This window comes from Pan paniscus, chromosome X (genome assembly GCF_029289425.2).
Source record: "Pan paniscus chromosome X, NHGRI_mPanPan1-v2.0_pri, whole genome shotgun sequence".
Classification (NCBI taxonomy): Eukaryota; Metazoa; Chordata; class Mammalia; order Primates; family Hominidae; genus Pan; species Pan paniscus.
The window spans coordinates 33073380-33085385 of record NC_073272.2 but is presented as its reverse complement, the minus strand read 5'-3'; the positions used below and the strand labels follow the sequence as shown (position 1 = coordinate 33085385).

The 12006-nt window shown below is 40.7% G+C and overlaps 1 protein-coding gene across 5 annotated transcripts in view; it reads left to right on the top strand.

Annotated features, from left to right (window-relative positions):
* Positions 1 to 12006, top strand: part of DMD (dystrophin) — a 2218635-nt gene that overhangs the window by 2063176 nt on the left and 143453 nt on the right. For 3 of the 5 annotated variants that reach the window (XM_008970952.5, XM_008970954.5, XM_008970953.5), the window contains exon 1: positions 8715 to 8870. The exons of 1 other annotated variant lie outside the window; for it this stretch is intronic. In XM_008970952.5, the coding sequence (XP_008969200.1) occupies positions 8851 to 8870 (20 nt within the window). In that variant the 5' untranslated portion in view covers positions 8715 to 8850. Of the gene's footprint in view, positions 1 to 8484; positions 8871 to 12006 lie in introns of those variants that run through there. One more of the 5 variants, XM_008970951.5, reaches the window with a different exon arrangement.

Below are 12006 nucleotides of genomic sequence, written 5' to 3'. Positions count from 1 at the left end.
TGGGCTGTTGTCATCATCTACTTGGCATACATTTCCATTCTGATCCCTACCCTCTTTTCCACCCTTGTTTCTTCCCACCTCAAATTTAATTCTATTTTAAAAAGAAAGATATTCAAAAGTACAGGTGGTGCCAATTTTTTCTTCTCTATCCATCATATGCAAAGAGGCTTCCAATTCTTTGTCGACCTGTTTCTAAGGGATGAGAGTAGGTCAAGCTGTGAGGACTTCAATTCCCACGTGAAGGTCTTGTTCATATTAACTCAATAATGTGCTTTGATGTCCTAATGGGGAAAGTAGTATTTTCTGCCAGTTAGCCTTCCCAAGATATCAAATCCAATATTGGCCAAATACATTTTTGAATTCCTAAAAAGCCTAAACTGATGTCGTAACACAGCTGTATATTAACATAAAAACTCTGTACCTTAGTAAATTATTAATATGAGCGATTAGCTCACAGAGTCAATGTAAGAAACTTGTTTCAACTCTTCATATTCTAGCAAAAAGAAAACACACACACACACACACACACACACGCACACAAAACCTGATTTAAGAACTAACTAGGTGATTAAAGCCTACTTAGTTTTTAATTGAAGTGCATATTCTCTAATCCCAAGAGGCCAAACTAATCACCTTTCCCTTTTTGCTGCTTTTTTTCTCTCTATTTCTGTAATTATTATAATCTGTCTGATACTGTGTTTAGCTATATATGGGTCTATCTTCTCTCATTAGATCATAAGCTCCTTAAGGAAAAGGCCATATTTCCTTGGGATCCCACTTAAAAAAAAACTGGATTACAATGTTGAAATTTTTATATATTTCCATGTCATTCTCCAAACACTCCCCGGTTTTTACCAACCATAAAGAAAAAATGAGAAGAGTTTAAATGATAAGCAAATACATATGTAAGTGTTCCATAAATACACTATGTTTGAAGTTATTTAAAGAACTTAATATAGGATAATATTTAATAGAGAAACTTAGTCTAGATAGAGCACATAAAAAACATTCTTGGAAATTTGTGGATAAATAAAAGTTCCTTGCATCTGTATTTTCCTTTCATCTTCAAAACATGCCTTGACAAAAGTAAGCCAGAGCTGGAGTACAAGATTCAGACATTGGTAGATCATTAATTGGTTAAACTGGATTTTATCTTATTTCCCCTTTTATGGATCCCTGTCTTTGTGTGGAATTCCTACCACATGCTGGCTGTTCAAGGCTTGCCACCAGGAGACTTTCTCCATCAAGCTAGGGGATATTTCTCCCTCACTGTCCCCCACCAAATCAATATTCACTTGCTCTCTGACTACTCCAGGTTTCTGCTGTCTGAGAATATGAACATGGATATACCTTTTAACATGCGTGAATACTATTCATATTTTAATCTCGGCCCCACTGAGTGATAGCAAATGCTGTGAATTTTATGCCTATCTCAGGCTACAGCTAGTGCCTTATCTTGCACACACACAAAAAAAAATCTTACTTTTCCTACTTGCTTCCTTCTTAAGTGTAAAAAGCAAAAAGAGGAAAGGTGCCTTTTGTAAACTGCTAAAGAGCAGTTTACTAAACTCAGACCTCTCATTTTCCCTCACACGACAATCTAAAACAGAATGTTAAAGTGAATTTATTTGGTTCTGTATACCTAACTATTCCTGAACATACTGAGTTCTCTTTTAAGAAATCATACCTGCCTGACAGGCTGCTTTGCATGAAGACAGCATTCCCCAGCCTTCAAATTGCTGTCAGAGCCGTTGTGTCATTTTGACCCACAATATGACAGTATTATCCACATTCTATAGATGAGTTAACAAAAGCTTCCAAGTGGTTAAGTGACTTGCCTGTAAAGGGTTAAGTGACCCACCTCTAAGGGGTAGAATTGATCTGGACACTCTGCCCCTCTATCTTCATGCCTTTGCTATAATACACAGCTACGCTTGCTGAAGATTAAGGAAGCTGCTTTTGATAAAGCGTGATTCTTGTAGATATTCATCTCAGAAAAAAAAAAAGAAAAACGCTGGTGTCTTCATCTGTAGCATTTGATTATTACATTTTCCTTATGTGTTTCAACTTAGGATGACTTCCTTGTTCGCTTAATTGACTGGTAATTCCTTTGTTTACTTTTTTCCAAATCTCAAGAAGCAAGTCTAGAGTATTAACAATGGTTACATTCGCATTTAAAATTTTTTTTTGAAATTTGAGTATTTCAGAAAGGGGTAATTTAGGCAGGCATGTATGTAGAACTTTGCATTTTAATTAAAAAGACTCAAAATGAAATGAACCTCTGACAGTAACAGATGACTACTTCTAAAAGCTGCATTACTACTTGATATATGCTCAGTATTTTCTTGTGGGTAAGTCCTACGACTTGTTTCAAGAAAAGTGACAGGACTAAAACAATTAAAAAAGACAAAGCTGCTGTTTTTTAATCATATGTTCATAAATAAAACTAGGTTGTGAATTGTTTCCAGAGAAGCAATTGACAAAGTATGAGTAAATCACTCTAAGAACTAAAGCTGCATTGATTTTTTTTAATGTTCAACCAAACATCTATCCTTGTCCAATGATGAATTTTCTTTGACAAATAAATATTTACAAAGTATGAAATATAGACTTTGTGCCTTTCCTAAGGCCAAAGCATACTGTTTAAACTAAAATTTAATTTTTTTTCTCACCTCAAATACACCAAAATAAGAACATAACTAAAAATTAATTGTCTCTTGTAGTAGACTGTCCATTAATCTTTTGTTAGATAATATTGGCATTGTGAGTTTCAGGTAGAAAGAAAAACTGTAATTTCTAGATTGATCAGAAAATGTGAGTATTTATGGATTTGAAGAAAACAATAAAGTCTGATAAAATAGAATTTTCTGTAACCTCCCTTATGGAGTTAAGAAGGAGGAATCTTTCAACATCCTCCCATTTTGCAGTGAAAAGTCTCATGCAGTAAATAGTTTGCTTGGGTAGATCAAAGGGTTAATTTACTTCTGATTTGAGAAGAGACGCAGACTTCCCTGATTTTTTTACAAAAATGTGTTGTGTGGGAGGAAGGTAGAGGCCTCAGAATGAATTCACTAATTGGGGTTTTCACCTGCTGTGAGTCTAATCGAATACAAAGCCTTATTTGTAGCTGAAGAGGAAGAGAGATTATGCAGAGTGTAAGAATTTCTGCCCAGTTTTGAAATTCCGCTTATTTGGCACAATCGGTGGGGAAAGGCAGACAAATAGTTACAAGTTTGAGCTGTTAAGGTAGACCAGGAATGCTGTAGTCAGATATACTGGAACCACATTAACCAGTGATCCATTTTTAGCAGGAGGTGGTGTGGGTCATATACATGGGTTATCGCTATAGCTGGCAGGCTAATAGGTACTCCAAATTCTTTCCCATGAAGCAACCGTCGGCCTGTGAGGTTAATGAAGTATGGCTTTATTTTAGTGAAGATGCTAAAATTCACATCTTTTTAGATGTTCGGCTTGATATAGGTGGCTCCGTGAAGCTTTGAGAAATCTTATTAAAAGAAAACTGCGTGAGAGTGAAGCAGAGCTCGACTTTATCTGGAACCTGTCTGGTGAAATCTCTGGTTTAGATGGCAGCTGGCTCACAGAGAACTTTCCTGAACCTGGCTTACTCTGCCTCCCTAAAGAGACAGGGCCTGGAAAAATAGGCTTTTGTGTGGGTGTGAAGTGCTCTGTGTCTGAACTTAGAGGCCTCTTCATTTGCTGGTTAATGTGACCTGGCTGGATGTTCTTACATCCAGAAGATGTTGGTTTCAGATTGATCTAGGGGGATTGTTATATATATTTCAATTAGTATGCTATAATATTTGCCCTAACCAGCAATGATTCACCATACGCCAACCCATTTGTTAGATGTCTGAATCACTGTTCATGGTTAGTACTTGTACTATGCAAAGAGGAATATGGAATTCTTATGTCTTCATTGTATACCCAAATGTTGACATTTTACTATAGAATATGTATTCTACTTAATTGAAGTGATACCTATACTCTAAATGAATTTTTATAAAGTGATGCAGGTTCTACTTAAACTTAGGGCGCACTATAGATAGAGAGAAGCTGAACCCTAGGAGTTGGTGAAGTCTCTCGGGACCATCCCTCCAGGCAAGTACCCAGTTCAAACCATTCCTTGTCTTTGTCCTTTCCTGTGCCACTCCTCATTTTTACACAGCTAGCATCAGGCCAACATTGAAACCACATGCAACCCAGAAAGGAAAAAGATGTGTTTGTGGAAGGTAGGAACAGCCTAGCTTCAGCTGTTGGCCCTTCACAGCCTCCACTAGATGGGCTCATTCGAACCCAAGACCCTTCCAACAGTACACTGCAAATCCATAGCTCCAATTCAGACATCTTCCCTCTGAGCTCAAGACTCAGATGTCCAACTGTCTCTTGGATACCTGCACTTTTACATCACCACCTCCAATTCATTATGTTCAAGACTGGATTCATCATCTCTTTCCTAACCCTCTTCTGCCCCCTCCTCCTGAAATTCCTAGCTTGGAGAATGCTACTCATCCAATCTTGGTTGTCACTCAAGGACAATGGTCCTTAACCTTCACTGCATATTAGAATCACTTGGAGAGTCTTAGAAATCCTAATGTCCAAGACCAATTAAATTAGAATCTCAGGGTGGTGAGACCCAAACATCTAAATTTATTAACAATCCCTGAGTGATTCCAAAGGGCGGCCAAGCTTGAGGACTATTGCTTTACTTCTTCCCTCTCTTCCATTCATACATCCAGTCAGTCAAGACTCCTGTAGTTGGAACCTTATTGTATCATTTCTCCACCTCCTCTGCCACTGCTGTAATTCAGATCCTCCTCATACTGCAATCTCCTTGTACCTGATGTCTGAATTTCAGACTCTGTCTTCTGATCAAGCCCCCACACCATTGCCTGAGTGATTTTTCTAAAAGACAAACCGGACAGAGCCACACTCATGCTTTAATTCTTTCTTCCTTAAAAAGCTCCCTCATACCTTTCAGGATACAAGTCAAACTCCAGATTGTCACACTAAGCCCTTTCCAGTTTGCCCATTTCTCTAACCCTTATCTTGACATTCTCTCCAAAAGATCAAGCAGACCGTTGAAGCTCTTGTGAAGAACAAGCTGGTTGCATCCTTTTTACCCTCACACCTGCTGTTGTCACCATCATAATTGTTGATTTGCCTTTACCCTCAAAAGGCCAGAAGCTCTTTGTGGGCCTACAGAGGAGGCTTCTATGAATATTTATCCAATGACTGAGTCTCATCTGCTTTTTAGCCCCAGAGTGGGGGGATCTGACTTTCTCCTCTATCAGTAGTCCCCACTCAGCATCAAGTCTATTGCCCCAGAGGGTGGCTTTGGCTGGATGGGTCTCAGTTTGGTCAGGGTCCTGGGAGAAACAGATGGTACATTCAAACGGAACACTTGAAGAGAGTATAATGAAAAGGCTATTTACAAGGCTCTAGGCAGGCTAGGAGAAAAAAAAACAAGGAATGGTAAACTTTTGCCCAAAGGGATAAAGGGAGGAATGGTTTGCGTAACTGGTGGAATGCTATTGCTGTAGGAAAGGACTGGCCAACAAGACTTGTGGCTGCAGGTCAAGGAACTCAGCAGCTGCCAGGCCAGAGATCAGTAGGAGGGAACCTGAAGAATAAATACCCAAACAGCACCTTCCTCCTGTCCTTTCCTCTCCTTCTATAGGCCTTTCATCACTGCCTCCCAATTGGCTGAAAGCAAAAGGAAGCCAAACGGCAGGAAAGCCTGATTGATGTCCCCACAGAGGTCCAACCTCCTGGGGCACAGAGCAGAATGGAGAAGGACAAAGAATAGAGATGGATGGGAGAATGGGGAAGCATCCTGCACAGTCCCTTAGGTCAGAGATGCCCTTATTCTCTAAAGATACCCTCAAAGTTTAAGTGGTTCAAAGACCAGAGTTTTGGCTACGGGAAAATGTACTGGGTTGCCTTCTTTGACCTCATCCCATTTCATTTCTTCTTTATCTCTATTTCTAGCAAATTTACTCTTCTCTGCTCTGAGCCATCAGTGAGATTGTCTATGAGTATACTAGAAAAAACACAGACCTTTCTCACGGGAAAAGAAGCCATGTCTCTTCATGGCAGCATAGCAGAATAGCTAAGCGCATGAGTCTTCGAGCTGGATTCCCCAATTCCAATCCTTGCACCATTCTAGACAGTGGTACTGGGAACAAGTAGGTCATGGCTGATTCTGAAGTCAAAATTTTAGCTGAAGTTTGTTCTGGTAGCAGAGCTTCAGGCTCTTTTCATGTCCGTGGTTCATATCAAAACAGTAATAATAACAATAACAATATAATCAGAAGGAGGAGAAGAAGAAACATCTACTATAAACAAACAATATATTATCATACATGGCATCACTACATTATTTACATATGACACGAAGGTATATCAATTATGTTCTTTTCCAAATGCTTTCCTCTAATAAGCAAAATTCATAATCTGACTGCAATTGAACAACAAAACAGTCTCTGTGATGCCCGCGTCATTTCTTAATACTTTCAGTATTTAATTATAATATGACATCAAGATTTGGGAACAAGTCTTCAAGTGCCTATAACTCCAGTCTAAAAAAGAACTTAAAGATGTATTTTTGAGGATTGCCATCTGTCAATTTTTTAAAAAAGTCTGAATAGTGATTTCTTATTCCATTCTTTTTTCTTGTCAACAGATTATTCTTAGTAGTTTTCTAATTGGACACTGAGAAAAGAGACTTAAGCATTTATAGAGAAGCGTGTCAGAACTCCTGAATTTTGAGCAGGTAATTTAAAAGTGTAAAACAAACAAACAAAAAACAGGAAAGGAAGAGAGTGACAAATGTCTTACTATCCAGGTGTTACAAATCCTTAGTTTATTGATTTGTAATATTTACAAATGTCCATGCTCTGAGGCTTCTGTCTTTTCGTTGAAATAAACATAAACAGTAGTTAAGTGATTTGCCACACTGACACAGAGATTGGTGTCTCTGATTTACTGCAAAGGGCACTACTTCCTCATTACAGGACACTAATCCCTCTTCCCCAAGGATCGGAGCAGACCTAGAATATACTATTAGACCAAGGGACAACTTCAGCCAAGGCAAATCTTAGTGTGCCCCCCTCAGACCGTAATAGCAGCTGCCTCCACAACTCACTAGCTAAAAATTGCTAAAGGGCAACACTAAGTAATCTCAGTGTATGAGCCAGAATGCCAGAAGAAGTGCCATATTTGCTTAAAAATAGCAATACCGATCGTACTTACATGCACATATCTTTAGTGATAACATTTACCTTTATATTTGGTTTGTTAAAGGTAATAAAGAATCCTGGCATTCCCTTTTGCTTTTGTCCAGATACTTTATTTTTGCCTCTTTTGCCATGCTATAGCATTAGATAAAGCAAAATGGGTGTCCTTCCACCTAAAACATTCTAGGGGGAAAAATGTTGAGCAGAAAAGGATTATTTCAAAAGAAGCCGGACATGGTGGCATGCACCTGTCATCGCAGGCACTTGGAGGCTGAAGTGGGAGGATTGCTTGAGCTCAGGAGTTGGGAGACCAGCCAGGGCAACACAGTGAGACCCCCATCCCTTAAGAAATAAATTTTTAAAAGGGGACCACATTTAAACTGTAGACCGAAGTGGAATGAATCAATCGGAAAGGAGAGTGGAAAGCAAATGTTTGAAAGAAAATAAAAAGAAAAGCAAGCCAACAAAATAAATGGACAAAGAAGGACAGTGAAAATATCACTAACAGTTTATCGTAAGATGCTCTTTGGATGCTAATCTAAGGTGTTATGTGAAGTTTGCAGAAAATTCTTGTGCTAATGAAGGCTTTCTTCTTCTTTTGAATATTTCCAAGCTTGAAATAATTGTGTGTAGTTAACTTCTATCATCATATTGCAAACTCTAAAATTAGAATTATTTGAACTGTTCAGGCCCTGTAACTTTTCCAATAAAATATTCTATTAGAAACAAGTTCCTTCTAGATCTTCCTAAAAGAATACTAAAGGACCAAACCGTGCAACAGCACTGGTGGTATTGTCTTCATTTAGAGAGTCCATACCAGTGATTCTCAAACATTAGTATGCTCAGAGTTTCTGGTTCAATAGGTCTGGGCCGGGCCCAGGGAATTTTCAGTTCTAAGAAGTTCGCAGGTGATACTGATACTGCTGTTCCCAGGGTCTACATTTTGAGATCCGCTGCTATGTCACAAATCCAAATACAAAGTCTTTTTAACAATCCCTTTTAGCCCAGGATGAGCCTAACGGCAATTTCACGTCCTTATCGCCGGCCACTTTAATCTTAAACTGAGGAGGAAGGGAGAGTGAGAATTATGTATATAATTTTTTTCTTTTATTTTTTAAAAAGAAAACTCCAAGCCCACACTCTTAATTATCTGGGATGAGGTCATTTGCACCTGGGTCATTTATTTAGGCAACAAGTAGTCTTGCTAGAGGCTTTAAGGAGGTGTTAGCAGAGCGGTGTGTGGCTTCCAGGTTCCTGGGTCTACCTTAAATCCCCATCCTCTTTCTTTCTTTCTTTCTTTCTTTCTTTCTCTTTTTCTCTTTTCTTTTTCCTTTCCGTTTTGAAAGCCCCAACTGCCCAGTCTCTGGGTGTCCGGGTTCTCAGGTCCCTAGGTGGGGGCGGAGCCCGACACGGCCCCGCCCCGTCTGCCCGCAGCGCCCCCTCCCCGGCCCGCCCGCGCCGGCTCCTCCGCAGTGCTTTCAGCTGTGAGCTTGGGCGGCGGCGGCGGCGGCGCTCCACTTTCGGGGAGCCCGGCGGCTCTGGGAAGCTCACTCCTCCACTCGTACCCACACTCGACCGCGGAGCCCTTGCAGCCATGAGGGAACAGCTCAAAGGGTAAGTGGATCGCGGCCCCGGCCCCGTCTGATGGCCGCAATCCGTGCACTTGTGGCGCGAGCAGGGGGCAAGCTGAGGCGGTCAAAACTTGGACAGGCGCGGCGGCTGGACCCGGGGCGCCGGGCGGCTGGGCGTCTAGGAACCTCTCCCGCGGGTTCCCGCGGCGCGGCTGCAGGTGCGCCCCCGGGGTTTCTCCCCAGGCGCCGGGCTAGTGGGGGAACCTCTTCCCTCGGCTTTGGGACGGGCTTGGAGAGAAAAAGCTGATTTCTCCCCGTCCCCAGAGGGGATAACGCGTTCCTCACGCGGGGATTGGGGCCGGGGGAGCTTTTCGCTCCTTTCCAGGCTGCCAGTGTGGACGTGAGCAAGGCTGGCTGTTCCTAAATCGTCGCTCTTACTCGCAGAAGGAAGGGGCGCACGCGGCGCTACCTTCCATTGCACTGCAAGTGCCAAAAGGTCAACTTTCTGCCTGATTTCTTCCGAGGATTCCAACTGACATTTCCCTCGCTGCATTTTCTACCGTGCTCATTCCATGCCCCAAGACCTGCAGAAATCAGGAAAGAAAGAACAAACAACTAAAGCCCAGAAGTCAAAGATTTCAGGGGGGGGATTTTTGTTTGTTTGGGCTTTTTTTTTTTTTTTTTTGCCCTTCGGGATTGGGTGTGGAGTCATTTCTAGGGTGTTCTCTCGCATTTCTCCAGGTGTCTGTGCTCATCTTCAAGCAAAGTTTGTCACTCCCAATCCCAGCACGGCAATAAGAAGGGCAGAACACTTTGCTTATATTAGTCAAATTTGAAGTTAAGTTTGAAGCTTTAAATTGAAGGGGTTTAGTTGCTCGAGGGAGGCATAATATTAATTATAAACTGTTTTTACATCATGAAAAAAATCCATCCGATTTAAGTGGTGAACTTTTAAGTGGCGTCTTTAAGTGAAATCTACATTTTTCCTTGGGCAATAAACTCTTCTTGGTCTTCTGCTTTATCCCTGTCATCTCTCCTTGTCACCCACCCCCCCCCCCCCACACCCCCAATCAACCTTTCTTTTTTTGCCTAGCTTTTTTATTGGCTTTTACTCAAGCCCCTCTTTGGAGGATACATTTGCTGTTGGAGAAGCGAGTGGAGCAAATGAAGCAACACGGTTATATGAAAGGTCTCTGGCCCTTGAACACCGTGGAATTGGTTTCAGTCATCATTGTTTGATCTCCGATTGGACACGACCCTGAAAAGAAATTGCTTTGGCCAAAGTTGAGGGTGGGTAGGAGTTAAACCTTGAAAAGCAAATAAAACGGAGGACAACTAACAGCTGGAACAGGCACCGAGGCAATCATCTTTGCCCTGGCTTTAGCCAAACAGAATAAAATGGTGAATATCCCAGGGAACAAGAAATGGGGAACTAGAATGGATTTCTGATGCTTATATTGATGCCCACCCCTCCAACCCCCTGCCCCACGGTAGCAGAAACTTTATATTTTACCATCCACACCCTGCCAGTATTCCAGCAATGCAAGCCAAGTTCAACAATTCAGCATGCAAATGCCAAGGTTCCTCTACAAAAAGAGTCTGGTCCTCAGATTAAAGGGAAATCATTCGTGCGTGTGGATCAATGGGCTCCAGATTATATATGAAACCAAACTCTAATCCTCTGCAAATCGCAAGAGAACGCTCCCTTTTTATATTGCTGCATAGCGATTAGTTTTCTCCCTGGGAAGTAGTGGACAGATAGTTTTTTAAAAAGGCAACTGTTTGGAATATTTTCAGTACCAAATAACAATGGTGGCAGAAGAAATCTTATTTTAATTAGGCAACTGCCATTTTCCCAGCCACAGCAGTAGATATTTGTTACTTTTTATAAGTGTTTAATGTTTGTTTTTAAGAAACTAAAAAAGCAATTCCAGTAAGTCTGATTATTCCAGCACTGACAGCAGGAACAGCTCTGAGGCAGTTATAATAACCTTGCACACTACTTGAAACTAAAGAAGGTGAGAGAAAATTTAAATTGTATGGTAGGAAATTAGGTCAGCCTTGTGCTCAGTAGAGTAATGCTTTAATTTCTTATTATTGACAAGTAGGTGTTGCTGGGGTCTTTTGTCATAGTCGATGACTTTATATTTTAATTTGCATCAGGGTCCTATCACAGCCTCAAATAAAAGGGAAAAAGATTATCATGGTTTGTAGAAAGAAGAAGGAGAGGGGAAATCTTCGTATAAATACTGCTCAGAGAGGCATATCTGATGCCAGGCTTTGGAACCAGCAGGGCCAAAATCAATAACATTTTTTAAAGATGTAAAGAGCGTTTTAAGGATTATTTATGAAGCTGATCTCTGTGTTAATGTACGTACAGACTTGTGATCTATGTTGAACATTATTGTTCTCAGAAAGGCCAAACAAAGATGTACCCATTAACATGTGAACAGGTTTCAGAATTTCCCTTTTGGTTGTTCATGGTATATGGGGAGTGTATTTCCGATGTGGAGAGTGAAATGCAGAAAAGAGACAATTACCAAAACAGTGCCACCCACCCTTCCACTCCCTCCTCCCTAGCACACCATGTTTTTCTATATTGTCCGCATATTCCAGGTAAATGTGGGCTCTTCTCATGGAGTTACTGAGAATTCTCTACTGTTTTTGAAGGCAGGCACAGAGTAAGAAACGAAGCTGTAAAATCGGTATTGATCACAGACAAAAATTTGGTTTGTCCTTCAAGGTACAAGATGGATATGAGTTATGCAGATTTGTGCTTACTGTTTCATCCAGTCCATATTCATAGTTCCTATCTATTTTGGAGGGTTGAATGTGTCCCAGTGGGGCTCTGGATTCATCACAGGTAGAAAATAACAAGCCGTGAAGTGAATATTTGGTTCATCATATAGTTACCAAAGAATCTGAAGGTTTTTTGGCTACGTTGCCAAGCATTTTTAGCATTAAATGATTAAAAGACTATTTTTCTCGTTTTAAGAATTAGTCACACCCTTTATTCTTTTCTTCTTTCCACTTGTGCTCACTTCTTTTGCTTAGAACTGATTTGCAATTGAAGTGAAACTAAGACTGCAAAGGTGAAATCTAAATCTGTTTTTCTAGTTCTTTTGCATTGCTTAAAAATAAAAGGTTTGTGTGTCGAAGGTGAAAAAGGTTAGCTTCTG